This window comes from Rattus norvegicus, chromosome 3 (assembly GCF_021556685.1).
Source record: "Rattus norvegicus strain SHRSP/BbbUtx chromosome 3, alternate assembly SHRSP_T2T, whole genome shotgun sequence".
In the NCBI taxonomy this organism is placed as follows: domain Eukaryota; kingdom Metazoa; phylum Chordata; class Mammalia; order Rodentia; family Muridae; genus Rattus; species Rattus norvegicus.
Window position 1 is genome coordinate 49,550,569 of NC_141536.1, and position 22,942 is coordinate 49,573,510.

The window sequence follows — 22,942 nt, forward strand, 5'->3', positions numbered from 1 at the left end:
ACCATATATTTGGCTCAGTATCGGGTGAGTCTTAATCGGCCACTGAAACTCATGAACTTTCTTCTTTGGGGGTAACCTGAAAAGCATCTTTTAAAGCTGATGATGAAACGTATACTTTGATTCCCTTTAAAATATACACACATCTAGGGTTTTTTTAATTTCTCTTCACAGCTTATCAGATAAATAGTTTCATATAACCTAATAGCTAACATATGCACATTCTGGTACATTAGCTGACCCATTCCACAACCAAATAATATTGTGAATTCAGATGAATGAACTCAAATTGAACAGGATGTTTTTGTTACCAAAGAAAAAATAACTTCTTTATTTTGCCAGCACGACTCTTATGGTTCCATCTGAATAAATTTTAATTGCCAAATATGAGTCCCTTAAATGTTGGACTCTTTTCCAAAAAGCATGGTTATTTTGAAAAAATAAAAGAAAGGAGAGAAGAAGGAACTGGAGGAAGGGAGTTAAGAAGAGATCAAGGGCAGGGGAGAAAAAGGAAGGTTGTTTTGCCGACTCTTGAATCTAATTTTGTGTAAATTATAAATTAGGTTTGCCGAAATTGGAAGCTTCCTATCCACTGGCACTGCAGACCTTTTCTTCAATTTACATGCTTCCAAATCCAAGAGGATCATTTCTAGTCTGTGCACTATGCTTGGTTATGCTGGTGCTGTCCGTGTTCTTTCTGCATTTTCTCGAAGATATGACATTTCCTTTGTAGTATCTGTATACCTCTTCTTGTGCCTACTTCACAGCTGGTTGGACATTGTGAGAGATTACTGCCATCAACGACCTTCTATGTTTCATTTGATTTCATACTTGTTTCTTTTTTTCTCCATCTTTATTAAATTGGGTATTTCTTATTTACATTTCAAATGTTATTCCCTTTCCCAGTTTCTAGGCCAACATTCCCCCAGTCCCTCCCCCTTCCCTTCTATATAGGTGTTCCCCTCCCCAACCTCCCCCCCATTACCACCCTTTCCCCAAGAATCCCATTCACTGGGTGTCCAGCCTTGGCAGGACCAGGGCTTCCCCTTCCACTGGTGCTCTTACTAGGATATTCATTGCTATCTATGAGGTCAGAGTCCAGGGTCAGTCCATGTATAGTCTTTAGGTAGTGGCTTAGTCCCTGGAAACTCTGGTTGGTTGGCATTGTTGTTCATATGGGGTCTCGAGCCCCTTCAGCTCTTCCAGTTCTTTCTCTGATTCCTTCAACGGGGGTTCTATTCTCAGTTCAGTGGTTTGCTGCTGGCATTCGCCTCTGTATTTGCTGTATTCTGGCTGTGTCTCTCAGGAGCGATCTACATCCGGCTCCTGTCGGTCTGCACTTCTTTGCTTCATCCATCTTGTCTAATTGGATGGCTGTATATGTATTGGCCACATGTGAGGCAGACTCTGAATGGGCGTTCCTTCAGCCTCTGTTCTAAACTTTGCCTCCCTATCCCCTCCTAAGGGTATTCTTTTTTCCCCTTTTAAAGAAGGAGTGAAGCATTCGCATTTTGGCCATCCTTCTTGACTTTCATGTGTTCTGTGCATCTAGGGTAATTCAAGCATTTGGGCTAATAAGCGATCAATATAAATACAATGAACTACTTTAAAAATATTTGCCTGTTCAAAAAAAAAATCAGTCAGTAGATTGTAAAGAAGATAGAGTGGTGTTTACTGCTGTAGAGGTAATGGGACTTGGGAGAATGGAGCTGATAAATGAGGCAAAGTAAAGCCTCATGCAATAGCCAACATTATTCAAAGCATCAGACAATTTATTTTTTTCTTTTTTTTTCTTTCTTTCTTTTTTTTTCGGAGATGGGGACCGAACCCAGGGCCTTGTGCTTGCTAGGCAGGCGCTCTACAATTTATACTCTAAGTGTTTCGAGGTGTCAAATGAGTAAAGTGTCAAGCCATATGTGGTGGACAAGCTCCACAGAGAAACATGCTTTTCTATAGAGGCATATAAACAAATAGTAATCACCAGTTGTGATGAATAATCTGAAATAAAATCACCCCTGTCCACTACACATGGGAGTGACACAAAAGCATAATCCAAGAACAGTATTGTGATTTTGAAGAAACTCGGTCACGAGACTTTTGTCTTATTTTTCCCACAAGCACTCAAATATCTCCTTACACAACTTAATGCTTGGATCTTGTTCTGACTGAGAAGGAACAAGACTGGGGGTGAGGAGGAGACAGAGACAAAGAGGTAGCACCCAGATATTTCAATACCCCACTTTGAAAGTTCAGGAAGTAATAATGAAAAAATCAAACCAAATATAGAGATTTTACCTGGGTAAAATCCTACAGTGGTAGGAGCCTTGAGGTTTTATGAAATTTTTTCAGGAGTCAAGGATCACAAACTATTAAGAAACTGTGCTTTCTAATGATATTGTGGAGAGGATATTTTGTTGATAACTTCTGCTTTCATACCAAAAAAAATATAATACAAGCTTTTCCTGAAAGATTATAATTTTCACAGCAGAGTGGGTGGAAATGTTAAGTATTCCTTAGACATCTCTGACTTGTAAGTGTGGGAGAGGGAAGGAAAGAAAGTCAAGAGCGCATCTCTAATCAAGTCTCATGGTAATCTGGATATTTTCTTTTGAAACTTTTCTAAGAACAAGGTCACCTGTGATAAATTAGCAGTTATATTTTAGGAGATTCACTGGTTGAAAAGGATATGTCTTCTGGGCTATCGTTCACCACAGCATTAATTTAGAAAATAATTGTAAGCATGTCTATAGTACGAGCAATGGTTCAAAGAGAGGTATTGCATTCTGCTTGGCCCATGGAGAACATTTCTCTTTTCCAGATGTTGGGAAACAGAGGTACCTTTACAACTGGAGTTGTTGACTGGCTCTAAGAGCTACTCTGGGCATCTTGCCACACACAATGAAACAACCTTAGCTGTCTATGGAGAAAGACATGGTTTGGTTATTTGCAGTGTAACTAATTGTTACATATAAACTCTGTTCTTAATGCATCTTTTAATCAGTTTTATTGAGATTATCTCCCTCTATCCATCTATGATGCACTTTAAGTTGGCATATAGATTCTAATAAAAGTGTAACATATGCATCAATTTTACTGTATTTCCTTTAAACCCCTTTCTCCCTTTGTTTTTGAGTTAATGATAGACAATAAACCTATTATTAATTATGATAGGTAGGATTGCTGTGGTGGCTTGAATGAAAAGAGTCGCCATAGGCTCCTATGCTTGAATACTTTGTCCCCTCCTTGGTAGAACTATTTGGGAAGGATTATAAGGTATGGCTTTGTTAGAAGAGGTGTGTCACAGTGAGTAGGCACTGAGGTTTCAAAGACCCTCCCTATCCCCAGTATGCTCTCTGCTTCCAATTTGTAGTTGCAGACGTGAACTCTGCTATCTGCCACTTGTTACCTCCATTCTGCCATCAGTAACTCTAAGTCTCTGGAACCATAGCCCCAAAGAATTTTTTCTCCTTCTGTAAGTTGCCTTGGTAATGGTATATTATCACAACAATAGAAAAGTAACCAAGACAGATGGATTAGGGGTAGGGATGGGAAGAAATAACTTCTATAGAGGGATAAGTCTATCTTTTTAAATGTTATTTGCTTTATGAAAAATGAATGGACACATAACACAAAGTATTTAATACGTACAGATGTTGTATAAACATTAATCATTGAAGAAAGGGGGATTATCTAAAAGGAAAATTGGAAGTATACTTAGTGCTCAAAGAATATAAAAATATCATAAGCACAAAAATGTATTGGCTTTAAATCATTCAAAGAGGAAAAAGATCAAAGTCATCATATTATATTATTGAATTTGTGCTATTCTGTTAACAGTTATAGACATACAATACAGAATAGCTTAAGAAAAGTCAGAACTATATTATAGATTATATAAATAATGTCTATGTTTAGTTTTAGGCAGGTATGGTGGTTTAATTTTATAAGGAGTTACAGTCACCTTGAGACCCAGAAAAGATTTTGGGTCTTGAATATTAAGCAGTGTTGAAACTGTAATAGACTATGGGGACTTTTGAAGTTGAACTAAATGCATTTTGTGATTTGATATGGATACAAGGCTATGAGCAGCAGGAAGTGGAATATATTGCTTTTGATAAAAAACAACCCCATAGGGTCATATATTTGAGCATATAATCACCAGGGAGTAACACTGTTTGAAAAGATTATAAGGATTAGGAGGTGTGACTTTATTGGAGTAGACATGGCCTTGTTGGAAAAAATCTGTCATTGGAGGTGGGCTTTGTGGTTTCAAAAGCAAACACCAGACCAGGCCAAGGCTCTCTCTACCTATGAATTGGGATATAGCCCTCAGCTAGTTCTCCAATATCTGCTGCCAGGCTCTCTACCATGATGAAAATGGACTAAGTCTCTGAAACTATAAGCAAGAAACCAGTTAAATTTCTTTCATAAGACTTGCTTTGGTCATGATGTCTCTTCAAAGCTATAGGACAGTGACTAAGACAGCAAGTTGTATGTAGGGAACAGGCCTAACCATGTCTCTCTGCATATGTCATCCAAGGTTTCTCCTGTGTGTCTAGTATGAAACCCATTGTTGCTCTTACACTCAGAAATCTCAACACCCCAGTTGAAAAAGCACCTCTGTTTCCCACCAGTTGGTAAAGGAAGTGTTGATTCTCAGTGGGTCAAGCAACACCCTCTGTCTTTCTAGAAACCATGACATGTATTACAGGAATGGAGTGCTCTGGTTGGCTACACATGAGTCGACTTGCTTCTCGGTCAGGGATTAAATTAGTGTCTCAGAAATTAAATGATTCAAGATTTGAGGAGCTTCTCCTAAAGCACAGGGTCTTATAAACCACAAAGAAATGGCTACTAGTCAAGTGACCGCATTTGTAGCAGAGGTTATAATCACAGACTGTGGCATAGAAGAGCTTAGTCATCCTTGTTGGTGTGTGATGGTCAAGTAGAGTAAGGAAACAAACAGGTCATCATTAGAAAATGCTTACTGACCATGATCAGATTCTTATTTGAAAATTGTTTTTTGCTAATATCGTGTTCTTCAGATTTCTTGAGACAGAAGAGTGGAAATCAGGAAATGAATCATACAGTTATTTCAGCTTGATTTGTTTAATTTATTCATGAAGGCCATTATAAAATATGCAAAGGGAGAGAGAGAGAAGCTGCTCCTGTACTATAATTATGCAGGTCTACCAGCAAGCCAGCTTTGATTTTTCTCTGGGGAGGCTCTGCCTCAGGGTGTGGTCATTTGTGAGCTCTTACTGTATCTATTTTGAGCTTCAGAAGGCCTAAATGTAGGTGTGTGTTTAATTACTTTCCATTGAATCATTAGGTAAAATTCACTTCTAAGAGAATGGTCTAGCAACTACTGCTGTTCTAGGCGTCAGTAATAAGACTAGACAGCATTGTGGGAGTGCTCCTAACTATGCTTAGGCAAAGAAAATGACAGAACAGAAGGAAAATGAAGGAAGCAAGGAGGGAAGTAAACCGAAGTAGTGAGCACCTAGGGCAGGAAGGGAGCCTTCGACTCCTGCCCAGTGATTGATCCTGAGGTAGCCAGCAGGATGAACCAGCGGGTAAAGCCATTTTCTTCTGGGTGCAAGTTTCTAATTCCATTCATCTGTTTTGTTTCTTTTGGTCTAGTCTCTCTTGAGCATCCGAGGCTCCCTATTTTCTCCAAGACGCAACAGTAGAGCAAGCCTTTTCAGCTTCAAAGGTCGAGTGAAGGATATTGGTTCCGAAAATGACTTTGCAGACGATGAACACAGCACATTTGAGGACAACGACAGCAGAAGAGACTCTCTATTTGTACCACACAGACATGGAGAAAGGCGTCCTAGCAATGTCAGCCAGGCCAGCCGTGCCTCCCGGGGGATACCCACTCTACCCATGAATGGGAAGATGCACAGTGCAGTGGACTGCAACGGTGTGGTGTCCCTGGTTGGAGGCCCCTCTGCGCTCACATCGCCTGTGGGGCAGCTGCTGCCGGAGGTGAGGACCAGTAAAACTACAGCTGAGAGCACAGAAAGAGAAGGGACATGGGCACAATCAGTAACATGGGTTTTGAATTCCACAGATGATAATTTTTCTGCATCTATTATTCCGAGGCTAAGAGGTGGCTGATTTTATCAAGCTATGAACTTAACTTATTAAAAATCTCTCAACACATCTCTACAAATTAATATTATGCAATGAGTTTCATAGATGCATTTGTCCATTATTATTCCTATAGTTCGGAGTTTAATATAAAAATCAAACCACATTTTTGTTGTGCAAACACGCAACTATTATTATCATTGTTGTTGCTGTTATTATTATTATTATTATTATTATTATTATTATTATATTTTTTGAAACAAGGTTTCTCTGTGTAGCCCTGGCTATACTGAAACTCTCTTTTATAGACCAGGCTAGCCTTAAACTCAGAGATTCACCTGCCTCTACCTCCCAAGTGCTGGGAATAAAGGCCTGTGCCACTACACCAAGCAATATAATTAAATACTAAGAACTTAAAGAATATAAACATGAGCGTGATCACACACACACACACACACACACACACACACACACACACACACACGCGCGCGCGCATGCATTTCAAAGGTTTTGCTATCCTGTTCCTTTAAAACAACTTCACACCTCCACTTGGTGTCATGCTACCACTAATTCTATCTAAATCCCTTACTTAGCAATTCTTCACATTTTTCATACTGTGCCCTTCCCCTAGTACCAACTCAAATGACCCAGCCACCCTGTGTCAGTAAAGAGGCTGCTTGAATAGCATAGGCTACAGTCAGATGTTAGACTTTTTCTAATGGATTTCAACTTCCTTATTATTGCCATGAATTCTTCTTATATGCAAAGTCACCCTAAATCAAGCATTCAGAAAAGATTTTCAACTTAATAATGTGTATCAGGATGTATCACCAATGGCCCCTTTATAAAGCAAGGCATTCTTCAAGTTGGCATTAAATGAAACGTTACTTGACCTTTATAAAATACTTCAGCCATGTTGTCTGATTACATCATAGTTTCCCTGGCTGGGTTAAAATCTCCCTTGTATAATTACTTTTATATCATTTCAATTTTTAAGTGGCCACACCCCTTAGGGCCATTTATAATGGTCCAGATAGTTTGCAATCAACATCTTGCCCTGGAATATGGTAACAGTGGCTGCTTGTCACTGATTTCCCATGGCATATTCTCAGCCTTTCCTCCCAGGGAAGTTTCCAAGTATCCTGGAAAAATAGCAAGCCGCAGAAGCAATAGAACTTTGTTGTGAAGCAGATGAGAAAAATGATAAGGAAATGTCACGTCTTCTTAGAGAAATAATTTTAGCCAGTTATGTACAACACATTGCCCAGAACACTGTGGGGTTACTTCATTGAACCTTTACAACTACCCGTTATACTAATTATTAATTTATGCCCATTTTACAGAGGGGCAATTGAGGTCTGTACATTCTGGAACTAAGATTTGACCCCACATATGTTGTCTACAAGCCCTGCCACCTTCCATTCCTAGTGAAATATATTTTACTGAATTTTCTTAAATGATAAGATCAGATGAGGAAGAAAGAAAATACTTTCCTTTAAACCAGTGTTTCTTTTTCTTTTTCTTTTTTTCTTTTTGTTGGAGACAGGGTTTCTCTGTGTGTCCTGGAACTCACTATGTAGACCAGGCTGGCCTGGAACTCACCAAGATCTGCCTGCCTTAGCCTCCAGAGCACTGGAAGCAAAGTCATGAACCATCACTGTCTGGCTAAACCTTTTTCTTTCTTTCTGTCTGTCTGTCTTTCTGCCTCTTTCCTTCCTTCCTTCTTTCTTTCTTTCTTTCTCTTTTTCTTTCTTTCTTTCTTTCTTTCTTTCTTTCTTTCTTTCGTTCTCAAAATCTAAACACAGTTTAATTAAAATACCAGAGACATATAAAACAAACCAATCAAATGCCTTGGAACGACCTTAACCAAGTGTCTTAGGGTTTTACTACTGTGAACAGACACCGTGACCAAGGCAACTCTCATAAGGACAACATTTAATTGAGCCTGGCTTACAGTTTCAGAGGTTCAGTCCATTATCATCATGGTGGAAACATGGTTGGAAAGCATCCAGGCAGGCATGGTGAAGGAGGTGCAAGAGTTTTACATCTTCTTTTGAAGGCTGCCAGCAGAATACTGGCTTCTAGGCAGTTGGAATGAGAGTCTTATGACCCACACCCACAGTGCACACCTACACCAATGGGACCATTCCTTCTAATCTTGCTACTCCCTGGGCTGAGCATAGACAAACCATCACACCTAGGATATGAATGAGTGCTTTGATGAAATGGAAACACTGACAAAGGAAGGAGATACCAGAAGCAGAGAGTTCCCATGCGTGCAATGCATGTGCCGTTTCACCAAGCTACTTCAATCCCGGTTCTAATTGATTCCTGTAATACCTTAATGTTACTGTTTTAATGAGTAGACAAAGAAAAACCAGTGTTCCTTAAGCTATGCTTCAAATTCTCTCAGGTGATTCTCAGAAATGGTAAATTCAAATTTTCTGGCTGAATCCAGAACTACTCAGAAGGAAGCTTGCAGAGGGGCCTGGAAATCGTTTTCTTACAAAACAGTTCACATGGTTCTTGAATACAGAAGTAGGCCCACCACAGATATTGTTACCCTTGGGATAAATCCCCCAATTTCATTGCACAAATATAACTGCAAATCCATATATCAGAACTGCCACATTATTAATCAGGAGTCACCATACATTTACCCTATCAGAAAAGGTAGAACAAATCACAAAGTTTGATTGAACATAGTTTGACTCCAAGCCTATTGTAACCAGGTAAGCTGTGGACTCCCACACCTGCATCCCTTCAGCCATGAAGTCAATGCTTTATGGCAGGACTCTGTCCTGTGGAAGAAGCTGAAGGAACACACAGTTGGCAATGGGAATGTGTGAACCGAAAACAGGCCACAACAAGTAAATGGCATGTACCAAACAAGGCACACTATTTCCTGTTCTTTAAACATAAATTCCATTGAGACAATTAAACTTCAGAAGAATATTATTAGAGATTTTTGGAATCTATCATTAAAATTTCCATAGATCTGGAGTTTTTAATGTGGTTTTGCCTATCGCGAAGAGATTGGATGATATTTACGTGGCCTCTGCTTTTTTTTTTTCTTAAAAGACTCATCTTTCAGGAGGTAAATATTTACTTTCCATGAGCCCATCTTTACATCTTGAATAGTTTTATTTTCAGTAATGGATTCTCTCTTTCCTCCTTGCTTCAACTATTCCTTCACCTGGCAGTTACAATGAGCTGAGAGCATGGACCTTTATACCCACTCGTGGTAACATCAGTTGAGTAGAAATCAGTTTGAAATTCACCATCATGCAAATGAGTGAACAGGACAGAAATGGTCGGTGCTCACATCCCTGTGATGTCCAGACCCCTAAGCAACACTTACGTTGCTATTTAGACTACAGCAGCAGCACTGGCAGACCAGAGAGTGGCTTCCTTCTCACTGACTCACTTTGAAACGCTTAAGATTCTTTTCCTTTGTCCTGTGACTGCTAACTCCTTGTCTGATGTCTTGGAGTAGGAACATGTTTCTACCTAGCTCCAAACCTGGGGAGTTTTTTAGAGCAAGGAAGAACTGAGCCATTGCGTGATTGCTAACATTCAAACACTCCAATTGACGTGTCCTAAGAGTTGTGATGTTTTAGGTAGCTCAGCTGTGAATAGAGCTGTTTCATAAGTATAAGGTAAAAGGATAGGTTAGCTAGATTTTTTTTAAAAAATATGAATATTGGGAAATGATATCTGTCTCCAAAAGAAGAAATATTTTACATACAGAGTTTATATTTTAGGGAACTATTAAGGTATAAGATGACATGATAGGTTAACTAAGATTTGTTTTTTCTTAAATATGGATATGGGAAATTATATCTGTCTCCACAGAAAATAAGAAAATATTTTACATTCAGTGTTCACATTTTAAGGAAACTGTTACAGACACGTTGGATAAGGAAGTCTTTTCACACCTGTCTGTAAAGTACATCAGGAATAATGTATTTCAGCTTGAAGCTTGAGGTTGAAATGGGTGAGATGTTCCACATTTATACAGTTGATATCAATGTTGGTCCTTCCAAGCCAAATCTGTAGCACAGAGAAAGCTGGCACAGAAGCACAGAAGACTGAGGGGCTGATGGACTTCCCAAAAACAGTCCTAATATGGTAATTGTAGGGATATCACATGGAGCCATTGTGGTCTGGATATGGACGGTATGCCATGGGTCCATATGTCTCAATCATTGGTGCCTAGCTGATGGCCCTATCTGGGAAGGTTGTGGGTACAGAAAAGAGGAAAAGGGTGCTGGGTCGCTGAGAGTGGGATTTGAGGCTTTATAGCCAGGTCTCACTTTCTGTTCACTGCCTGCTTCATGGGTGCAGATGCCAGATGAGTGTGAAAAGCCAGTCCCCTCCTCTTGCCGCTATGCTTACCCTTTGTGCGGCCATATTTTCCTCTTCCATGTAGGCCGTACCAGCTTGAAACCTGTATGTGTCAAAAAAGAATTTCTCTCTTATGCTGCTTTTGTTTGGTATTTTACCACTGCAATAAGAAAGTAAGACACTCCTTACATCTGAGGGAGCATGTAGAACTCTTGGTTAAGTGGTGTCTACAGCTGGGGTGCTTTGAGGTTGCTTATGGCCAAAAGTGATGATTAGTTTGCTTTCTGGAACCCTGGTATTGCAGGGCACAACTACTGAGACAGAAATAAGGAAGAGGAGATCCAGTTCTTACCACGTCTCTATGGACTTGTTGGAAGACCCTTCAAGGCAAAGGGCAATGAGTATGGCCAGTATTTTGACGAACACTATGGAAGGTAAGTCAAAGGTTCACCACCATTGTTTTCTGACAGCAGGCTGTTCACAATGTGACGTCCCTGGCCTAAGTACCCAGTACCACATCATCACTTCTTTTATAAGGTAAAGCGAAATCGGCACATACACATGATTTGACTCCTTTGTGTAGATTGTTAAACAAGCTTTTGGGAAGCTGTTACAAATTCATGGTACATTGGGAATGTGACTTCCAGACCCTACATCCAAACCTCTTTAAGCTTGATGGTGACATAAGTAACAGTGGACTGATGTATGCTTATCACTATGGTGCTAACATATCTGACAAGTCACAAAATATAACATGCTAACACAAGTTATGAAATCTGTTGGCTTAACCAGAATCATAAATATAGAAGTGTGAATTAAGGTGCCATGCCTCACTGAAGCTGTGTTCAAAAATTTTAGAGTTGTACCTCTGTTCTTCTCTTCTTTTTCCTCTTTCTCTCTGTGTCTCTCTGTTTCTCCCTCTATCTCTTCATCACTTATGAAACATAACATGTCAGCTTTTACTTTGAAGCTTATAACTGAATAGCTACCGTAGTATTTACAAGGCTGGATTTCATACTACCAAGGTAAAAGTTTGGAGAACAGCTTGATCTGTGATCACTTCCAGGCACTGTCACAGTTTAAATGTACTAATTTATGATTTGAATTTCTTTTTTCTTTCCAGCTAAAATGTGGGCTGTAATATTTAGGCATAAAGTTGTTATAAGGGTTAAGTAAAATGACACACGTAAAGCGCCCCTGTACTTTGCATGCTGAAGACTGTCAATTGATGCTATAGTCATTATTTGTTCCATTTTGCTACTTTTGTAAACTCATGTCATTTTTTTCCCTTTTTATATTAAGTGAAATCAACAGCGGCTGTCAGCTTCAATATGTGAAAAATATATTTATATCAAATGTATTCACGTATAACACCTTTCTCTGTTGCCCACCTCTTCCTTATTTTTCCTTCCTTTCACATACGATGTATTCTATTTCTCCATCTTTTATAAGTCTCCCTGATTCTCATTCCCACATACGTAAAAGTATGCTTGAATATGTAAGTCAAAATAGAAAGCTAAGAAAAGGAGCATAAGGGTGAGAGAAAATGAGTGTGTGCATGACTTTATTTTTTTAAACTCCTTTCAAATTTTAATAGACATATACACTGTATCTTATTCATATCTCTACTACCCTCCTTCCCTTCCCTGGCCCTCTGCCCAGTATATATCTCTCTTTTCATTATTAGTTTCTTTAGAGACTGGGTAGATACTTAGAGAGTATTTTTAGTTACAATGCAAAAAAATCTCATGATCTCAGGATCAAAAGCCTGAAAGTCATAACCAGAAAAAAATGACCGCAATAGATGTCTGTCACCATGGACAAGACATTGATATGAGACCCAGTTTTTGTAGAGTCCTGATCTTTTCATTGACTTCAATGGAATATTAAACTCAAGTCCCTTCTTCCCCAACCTTGCCTGCTTAGCTCACACTCCTTCTCTCCCCCAGCTGCCAGTAGCTTGCTCCTCCCTATCCCTCCAGGTAAATCTTTTGAAGAGTCTCTGGTCTTCGGCTCCTTGCCATAGCAAAACCACTGAGAGGAAGGGGCCAGTGGTTCTGCTTCCGATGTCAGCAGCATGGCTGCTCCCCAAAGCAGGAAGTAGAGGAGGAGTCAGGGTAAGTCTAAACTGACAGTCATGCTTTGCACTTCTAGTAGCTTTAAGTACAAAGTAATGTAAGGAATAACGGAAGGGAAAAAAAAATCAGACCATTCCAAATTGGACTTGTCAACGAATTGGCACATCCAACGCTTAGTTTAAAAGCACACACAACTTCCTCCATGGAAACATATCTCCTAGTGTTAGTTAGGATGAAAGCCTGATACATATTTTTTTTAATTCACATGTGAACAATTTGAATGTGGCAATGGTCAGAAATAGTAGGCAGCAATCATCTGCTCATAACACGAATAGTAAAGTTTACTTTGATATGGTCCTGCTTGTTCACATAAATGGTGGGGCTGTTTCTTTGTTGTTATTATCTGTTTATTTAAATGTGGTTTCTTCCAAAATTTGGTTCGCCTTCCCTTTCATAAACCAGGCTTGTTAATGCGGCTGGCAACTTTTGCTTTCCTTCTTTTCAACTACAGCCAACTCTTCATTACCCAGAGTAATGCTTACTCCTGCTTAAAGATGAGCAAGAGATATTTTAAAATGCAAAATTGTATAGAGATGTTTCGTGGATACACTTTGGTTGGTGTATATGTTGGGGTATAAGGTAAAGTACTGAAGGAATTCAGATGCAAGAGAGGATATGAACTTAGCTGCTACTGACTCTAAGGTGGGAAACCTTCCACAGGAATGATGGAGAAGTGGCTGTAGTCCCCTCTGGGGCGCTTCGCTTGTTCCAAAGTGGGAGATTCTCTTATGCAAAATTAATAATTGAATGATTTTATTTTAGAACTAAAGGCAACTTTGCTCCGACTTTCCCTAGTGTCAAGACCATCAGCGCCTGCTGAATTTTCCCTTTGAATATTTCTCTTATTTCTCTCTTTTTTTTTTATTTTCTGTGCTATGCTATTTGCTTTTCTTTTCTACTATATCACAGCTTGTATAAATTAAAAATGGAATTTATTCTGATAGAACACAGAAATTTGGCAGCTTCTCTTCTATTATTTGTTGCAAATTATGTATATATAATATATTGTTTCCTCTGTGAACATGAACTTGTTTGGTAGTATCAAAAGCATTTATAAAGTAATAATGCATATAAAAATAAATAAATAAAATGGATAATAATTTATTTATGGGACTTTTTGTGTGACTTAGCTAAAATTTACAAATTTTACCAAAATTATAAATTTTACCAAATTACAAATCGTAAGAAATAGAAATAAAATGTTCACTTAAAGAATTTCAGTATCCAAGGGGAAATTTGAAATGTCTAGCTTAAACAGAATTCCACTAAATCAGTAAAGAATAAATTCATTAAAGTAAGTGATTGACCATATTGCATAAATAGTTAGCAAATGTTTATTAGCAGAACAAAGATCTAGCAACATTCTTCTCCATTTTCTATGCTGCCTCCTCCATTATAAATTTTATTTCACTGTAAGCTCCATCAATGGTGGAGAGTTGCCCTAGTTACTACCATAATGCTAAAGTGACTGGCCAGAGACCACATGCCATGGAATGAACAAGGAAAGCTTCCTTCTGTTGAGTGCTAAGAAGAGATGGTCACGTGTTTGGCAGAGAAGGTAATTTTCTGCAATGGTATTGGCAGAATCCACCTAACTTGGTATCCTTTCCCAATGAAGACTCTGCTAAGTGATCATCTTCCCAAAGAAAGATGGAAGTGATAATTTTGTACTTCATACTTTCCCAAAAGACGTTGTCAATGTTTACTAAACAGGCATCATCCAGAAGTTCTCTGAATCATTTAATTTTAGAGGAAATGATCAAAAAAAAAAAAAACAGTTGTCAGATAGGTTTAATACTACATTTCCATTTAGCTTAAAAACTTCTTTAAAGCATGTTCTCTTAACATTTTTAACATGAAATCTCATTTCATATATTTGATACATTTGCAGATCTCAATGCATTAAAATAAATAGACCCAATGGAGATGCATGAATTCTATGTTCATGTATCTATGTTTTAAATCTTGTGTTTTATTAATAGTACTTGAATATCATTTTGTAAAGTTTTGTAAAGTATACTAACAATGAGGACCCCACTTTATTCAGTTAATTATTCTCTTTTTTAAAAAAAAAATCTGGTTTAATTGGTGTATAGAGAGAGCAAAAAACTTGTTGAACTTACTATGCAAGCCTGTGTAACTCAGATTTATTATCAGTGTGAGAGTTTTTAACACAGAGTAGTGATTCTTTTAAATGTTCCCCACTAGAATCCCGCCAGTGACATCTAATCCAAGAGACCGAGTGTTCCCGTGACTCACCAAGGCTGTGATGAGGTCTCTGGAGGAGCCTTGGCTAACACACAGCAGCCCTTGTTCCATGCGGAACGTAGATAATTGTGTACACAATGAAAGCTCTGCCGGTTTGTTTCTTGTAACCTTGTAGACAATTTTAAAAGATCAGCTTTGCAGGTAGAGTCTTAGAAACTATGTTTATCTGAGAAACACCGGAGAGCATTACCCTGTCTACGTCTACTCTCTCCATGACTACAAACCCATAACTTTTTTCTGACATTTTCAACTGATTATCTTAACTTTTAAACACACCTTTAGAATGTTTACTAGGGAATCACTGTGATTTCAAGCAAAGATGATTAATAGAAAGTAAAAAGCTTTCGTGAGTATATTCATTTTCTTTTCCTCCCCAGAACTTGAAGAATCCAGACAGAAATGCCCACCCTGCTGGTATAAATTTGCTAATATGTGCCTGATTTGGGACTGTTGTAAGCCATGGCTAAAGGTAAAACACGTTGTCAATCTGGTAGTGATGGATCCATTTGTTGACCTGGCCATCACCATCTGCATTGTGTTAAATACGCTCTTCATGGCCATGGAGCACTACCCCATGACTGAGCAGTTCAGCAGTGTGCTGTCTGTTGGGAATTTGGTAAGACTCCTTGATGGCTCATCTTCCTACAGATTGCTTTTATTAATTTTATGTTTCACGGTCAAATAAGATGTCAACTAATCGACTATGTTCACCAAAGACACCAATTTTTTTTTGCATCGGTTTTTAGCAATGAAAATAGGTTGCTACTTAAACTTAGTACAAAGGATTTAGAGGTTTTAGGTGTATTTTGATTTAGAAATGAATCTAAATTGCCTTTGTACTATAATGATAACTACAGCCAAGCATAATGACACATACCTGTAATCTCAGCCATTGGGAGACAAAGGCAGGAAGATCACAGATTCTAGGCCATCTGTGCTACATAGGGAGATCCTACCCCAAAGCAGACGAAGAAAGAAGCAAAAGCAAAATTAGGGCCATCCAGGTGGTTCAGCAAGAAAGGGAGCCTTCAGCAAGCCTAATGACTTAATTCGACACTTGACCCCAAAAGGTGGAAGAGAATCTACTTCTCTTAGTTATCCATTGACTGTCACATACATACCATTTTACAGAGATGCTCCCTCAAACACATAAGACAAATAAGTAAGTGAAAACATTATTTAAAAACAGGATTATGCTATGAATTGTGGGAAAAATATGTGTGTAACATATATACATATTTGCACATACATAACATTTATACATATAGTATGAAATGCTAACTTCTCATGAGTCTTATAACAAATGCCTTAAAGCATAATATACTTCTTAGACGTGAAATATATATATATGTATATATACATATATATTACTTTATTTCTGATAGATCTCAAGTGAGTCAAATAATAAAGTATGTTCAATGAACACACTGATATATCAAATTCTGCATTAAATATCATATGCACTCCATCCCTTTCTGCCCCTCCTCCACTGACTATCTCAGTGGACAACATTTTGATTTAACCGTTCACTTGTGGAAAAAGAGATTGTGGAACAGGAAGTGTGGAACTGGAAGTTCCTGAAGGAACTTTGTTCAATGTTTAGTGACCTATTAGGTACATACCTTTTTTGTAGCCTGAGGAAATTTCACAAGAAACAACCTGTTTGACTTATAATTAGCCATCGCCTTAGTCTTGAATTGGTCTCCTGTGGTTTATTGTCATGTCTTCAAAAAAAAAATTATGATCCAAGTCTTTTTTAGCAAGCCTAAGCTTTTGGTTAGTGTAATAGTTATTCAACTACTACAGTTAGCTGAGACACGGTAGCTCAGCTACACCTATGTTTATTATTGCTTGTGTGAAGCCTCCTTAGCTCCAGTTTCTTCTGCAGAGTCATGAAAAGAGACCAATCTATTATACTTCGCAACTGAAGTCTGTGCTTCTGGGCAAACACTTGGTGATGTTTTAGAGGACAAGAGAGAGAGATCAAGCAAAATGTGTCCAATGCGTTTTTTTTTTCTTTTTCTTTTTCGGAGCTGGGGACCGAACTCAGGGCCTTGCGCATGCTAGGCAAACTCTCTACCACTGAGCTAAATCCCCAACCCCGTCCAATGCGTTTTGAGAGTAGCAAAATCAGGGTGTTCATTTCATTATTTGAATGATAAACCTTAAGTATTGGGAACAATTATAAATTGTGTTGAATATAAAACATGCAAGGGCGTCCATTTGTTGAATGCAAACCAACCTTTAAAATGCAGAATATATGTTTGACCTACCGTTTGTTACATTATCTCCTTTTGTGAGCAGGCATTCTGTAATCAGCTGCGTTGCTCATATAGGTCTTCACTGGGATCTTCACGGCAGAAATGTTTCTCAAGATAATAGCCATGGATCCATATTATTACTTCCAAGAAGGCTGGAATATCTTTGATGGCTTTATAGTGAGCCTTAGTTTAATGGAACTCGGCTTGGCGAATGTGGAAGGATTGTCAGTTCTCCGATCATTCCGGCTGGTAACTAATTAGCAGAATCCATCCTTACTTTTGTACTTAATTAGTCTTCATTAGGTCCTAATGACAGGCTCACCATATTCCACAAATATAATATCATTAGTAAAATATGAAGACATAGGGTTCTTCCTCCAAAATGTAGCTCTTTTTTTCATGATAGTTTTGAGAAATGTATTCTTTTGTTCCAATGAACAGCCAATGATCTATCTCTCTCTCTCTCTCTCTCTCTCTCTCTCTCTCTCTTTTCCCTCACTCCCTCACTCCCCCCTCAAATGGCAGGTTTAATGGGAAAATAAAAAGGGGGTCACACATCAATCTAGATTGCAATCTGCATAGCCAACACAGTTGCCTGATTTGTGTAACCATGTGTGAGGCTCCTTTGGGACCTTGGATTGCTTATTTTATCCCCTGAGAAGCTAATACGTGGAATAGGGTGTATGGAGGAAAATTAAAAGACAGCACACTCCTTAAATATTTTTCCTTCACCCAGATCATGAAGCCAGTAAACCTTCGCTCTCAGAAACACTGCCTAAAGTGCATTATGATAGCATTTAATTGTCGTTCATTTAATCTCTATATTTCATAACTATTGGCTTCTTGTTAAAATTAGAAGACTACCTATTATTTAACACATATCTTTTGAGTGTTTTTTATTGTACGTGCTCTGCCTTTGGCTGGATTTTATCTTCAAATAACAAAGGTTGTATACCGTTACCAAAGAAAGGTTCTTATAGATGATTTATCATGCAGCTAATTAATCCCAGGACTTTGATTTGATGTCTCTTTGAGACTTTCTTTATGAATTTCAAAGTTCAAATTTAACCTGAGATCCTTAGAACTATGTAATAATTCTCACAGGTCTTCAACAAGAGTTATGGATCTAATTTAAAACTAGAAGTATGCAAGAATTACAGAATGCAAATATAAGTAGTTATATGACAAGTCATATGGATAAAGACTTCTTAAAAACAAAGTTTAGCAAACCTTTGTGATAAGTGCTATAATGTAGGGAACTAGGGACCACAGAACCATTACCTAATCTTGCATAATGTACCAGGCTTCTTTTCATAAATCATCTCTTAGAATGAATTAACAGCCTGGTGCTTCTACTCACTCCTCTGAGTCACTTAAGTGTCATTAAATAATGTACTACTGTCTGGATGACATTTACTTTAGCATCAGAAATGAATGCTATTGCTATTTAACTGAGGGTGGCGTTTCAGGAGCCTGTACAAACCAATACCACCAATTTGTCAGGTAGAGTGTTAAGGGGATATGCACATGCTGTAATTACTTCATTAAGTAATTGAAGACACCAACGTTGAAAAAACATACACTTTAACTTAAGCCTCCTTCTAAAGTAAATACTTTCTAATATTATAGCAAGTGAAAGATATAGCTAGATGGAAACTGCGTAAACTCTCCAAGAAATGAGTTCGCTTTTCTCTTTTAACTTATATATGCAATGTGTGTCCTATATCACAATCTTTAACCACCCTGAGAAACATATTTACTGTGGGCTGTTAAATAATTTACTTCTTTGGAAATGAGTCTCTGTGAATTAACCTACATGACCTTTAAATACGTTCATTAAAACAAACAACAAAGATAACAAAAGACAGTTACAAAAGCTTACGTAGGTGTGTGTGTGTGTGTGTGTGTGTGTGTGTGTGTATACAATATTTGCTACTTTTGTTAGATAATTCTTTGGCACATGAATAATTCATCTTTTTGCAGTTAAAACAGATTTGCTATATAGTTCTGTTGATGTTTCTGCAGTGCAAAGCATCATTGATAATCTTACATTATTTTTTCCAGCTTAGAGTCTTCAAGTTGGCAAAGTCCTGGCCCACACTGAACATGCTCATTAAGATCATCGGCAACTCGGTGGGTGCACTGGGCAACCTGACCCTGGTGCTGGCCATCATCGTCTTCATTTTTGCCGTGGTCGGCATGCAGCTGTTTGGAAAGAGCTACAAGGAGTGTGTCTGTAAGATTTCCAATGATTGTGAGCTCCCGCGCTGGCACATGCACGACTTCTTCCACTCCTTCCTGATCGTGTTTCGAGTGCTGTGTGGGGAGTGGATAGAGACCATGTGGGACTGCATGGAGGTCGCGGGCCAGACCATGTGCCTTACTGTCTTCATGATGGTCATGGTGATTGGGAACCTTGTTGTAAGTAGTAAAAACACTTTTCTGCTTTTCTGTCCCAGATGATGTGGTTTTAACAATGTTTGACTAAAGAGCATTCTATGTTCTAGGGAGAATTATGTTGTATATTTCTGGTTGTCTATTACCCAAGATTTCAAAAGCCACAGGTGATTTAGACTTCTGTAATATGTACACCCTCCAAATATCTCTTGAGCCAAAGTTGTTCTAAATAATGTGTATATCTATCAAAATATTACAGTGCTACTATACAAATGCATGTCAACATTATATGTCAATCAAAATGAAAATAAAACAGAAAAAAGTTCAATGTTAGACATGACATGGGAGGATTCATTGACACAGATTAAAAAATTATAATAGACAAAGTCATTCTATTAATAAATCCAAAAATAACTGTGGCACTGTAATTTGGTTTTCTTACAGATGAAAATTTAAGCAGTATTTAAATCTATTTTTTTATTTTATCTATTTACCATCCAAGAAAGAGATTCAAGGATGAGTCAGAGTAATAAAAGTGTATTAGTAAGTTTCTGAAGTACAAGGACAGAGAGCTCTTAGTGTGGCTGCCAGGAGCTACTGCAGGGTGATTGACCGAAGGTCAAAAGAGTCCTGGCTTCACCTTTCTTCTCATTGACTCTTACCTGACACATCACTGTCAATTGCACTGAAATTTTAGCTAAAATCTACTGCAAGGTTCCACTTTTGAACTAATAACCTTTGCGTTTGGTCCCGTCTGTATTTTATTTGAATAATCGAGGGCTGTGTCAATCAAACCCCGATTTAAAAAATGATGACAGATGTGTCCTCAACATTGCCTAATTCTTTTTTTTCTTTGACCCAATTGGTAAGGTATAATTGCCCACCTAAACATACAAAGCCCAGTACCATCCATCCCTTAAGAACATTTATAACAACCTGTAAAGGTACAGCATGGAATCTTAACATCACCCACCATATTGTCCTGCCACGGCTTCTCTCTCCCTCTCCTCTCCTTCTTTCCATTCCAGTCTCCTCCCCTTCCTTCAAACTTCTCTCCTGCCCATCCTTCCTTCTCCTCCAATGACAGGCCTCCTTCTATCCTATACCTGCCCCCCACCTGTATTTTAAAAATTCAATGGGGAGAAGGTTCTGGTGAAGTCACCTGATTCCTGAGTAGCGACTAGGCAGCTGTCCTTGGGGCAGTGGAATTAGCATTAAAGTACAGATAACTCCAGGGCAAACCACAACATTTCCCCCTTTTTGTCCAGCTAAAAAGGCTTTTTTACTTATATGTAAATTGAGTACAATTATTACCATTCTACAATTTATAAAGCATATCATATACTCAATACCCAGTCCATCACTATATCAATTAAACAGAACATTTAGTTACCCATTCCAGCTTAAGAAAGGCTTAAAATCTATATTATATCTTGGCTAGCTTGTATACTATCTGATAACTATCCGATAAAATATGTATATTCAGAGTTAAACAGCCTGATAGGCTATGAGACTATAATCAGTCTTCAACCCCGTCCGAAATCTGAGAATGACCTAATATCTATACACATAGGAAGCCTAACACAGCTTCTAGAAGTGAGAGGTTGTAGAGACAAACTTCCACTAGCACAGTCCCCTGTTAGCAACATGTGAGTCTTCAGCCTTCTGGCCCAAAATCAACTGACAGACTCTTGAAATGCAGATTTTGAAGTCTTGGCAGAGTTTATCAGTCAACTATTCTGCATAATTTGTCCTTTTCAGGATAGTATTAGTCTGCAGATGAAACAGGCAGTTTTGTCTAGTGGCTGCCTAGCCACAAAGTATTGCCTCATCTGGACGTAGATGTTCAAATTCTTTGTTAAAACTGCCAAAGAGGAACTGTTAGGAGCAGATATGTCTCAACAAAAGATAAATAACTTTAAATCTCAAATTTTGTGGACTTCTGATGTTTTTGAAAACCATCTACCTGTATAAGACAATCTGTACTGTTGTCTTTATATCTTAATAATATCTTGAAAGTACTCTCACAAAGTCAGCAATATATTTACTATTTGGCCCTTAACTCACATGTGTAATCAACTCAGAAATTTGTAATGACATCAATAGAAGGACTGGCTCTAAACCTTGTACTTTTAACAAATAAATTCTATATCAAAGCAAAGATATGATTTTAGCTTAGTTAACAAATGAGATTATGACTGTATAACAATCTAGCTAATTCCTCCCTGCTAAATTTCTAAATTCCTCATAAAAACAACTTTAGAATAACCACTTTCAGCCCCCCAAAGTCCAGGGAATTGGGGCGATGACTCCTCTATAACTTCTTCAAGCTGTACATGGGTGTTGAGATATCCTTGGGGCTAGGGGATAGGAAGAATGAAGCAAATGCTTTAGCCGATGTGTCCTGACTGGACCCAGCTGAAAGTCCTTGAGACCAGGAATCCAAGTAGGCACACTCTGTAAAATACAACTCTCAAGACAAAAGTTTAGAATTGAGAAATCTTTTTGTTTGATTCTCCTGAATAAATTTTTCAGGCAGTCTACCTCTATCAAATCTGATCAGAATGACTCTGTGAGGTTTCCAGAGCCTAATCACACTTTTTGAAAACACAAAGACAAAATCTTTCTCCCAAAATACTTTGTTCCTTAGTCTGTAACCAGAAAAGCTTGTATCTTGCACTCTCTCCCAGAGTAATAATATAACCATAAAACTCAAAGTCACACCCATTATGAAGATTAAACAATTTTTTAAAAAGAAGTAAGTAAACAATGAGCCTGGTAGGCTTTTGTACTCTGTGATATCAGGAAATTAACCCAAATTTCCTGTGGAGCCCATGTTAAGAGAATCTGAGCTTCCTGTTGTGGTAGATATAAAAAATAACCACAAACCCTCACTAGCTGGCATCAACGAGCCATATGGCCTTTAGCGGGATAATTCATAAAACAAACCAAATACCTTCTATCAATTCCAGTATCAATAAGCAACATATCAAACCAGGATTTTAGTCCAAAATATATCCATCTGTTAAGCTCTCTACCCCGAGCCACATATTTTTAGTTAACCTTATAACTTATAACTTCTATAATATATGTCTGCATTCACTCTCCCTAGTGTTACAGACATTTATCGCAACTCTCTACTTGGAGTTAGTGACCAATTTTTCCCTATCTAAGTTCCGAACCATAGATGAAAATCCCCACGTAATTCGGGTAATCTCTTTACTCTCCTTAAAACAAACTTAAACACCTTCTATCAATTCTAAAACCAATAAGCAACTTAAAACTCAGGACTTTAGCTCAAAATATATCCATCTGTTAAGCTCTCTACCCGGAGCCACAGATTTTTCTTTAACCTTAATAACTTCTATAATACATGTCTGCATTCACTCTGCCTGGTGTTACAGACATTTATCACAACTCTCTACTTGGAGGTAGTGA

General features: G+C 38.1%; 1 protein-coding gene across 2 annotated transcripts in view; it reads left to right on the forward strand.

The window, feature by feature from the left end:
- The window catches only part of Scn2a (sodium voltage-gated channel alpha subunit 2), a 142,474-nt gene that overhangs the window by 77,738 nt on the left and 41,794 nt on the right, over positions 1-22,942 (forward strand). For both annotated transcript variants that reach the window (XM_087648716.1, NM_012647.3), the window contains 5 exon segments: positions 5,641-5,988; positions 10,745-10,874; positions 15,224-15,462; positions 17,183-17,356; positions 19,172-19,528. In XM_087648716.1, coding sequence (XP_087504842.1) covers positions 5,641-5,988; positions 10,745-10,874; positions 15,224-15,462; positions 17,183-17,356; positions 19,172-19,528 — 1,248 coding nt within the window.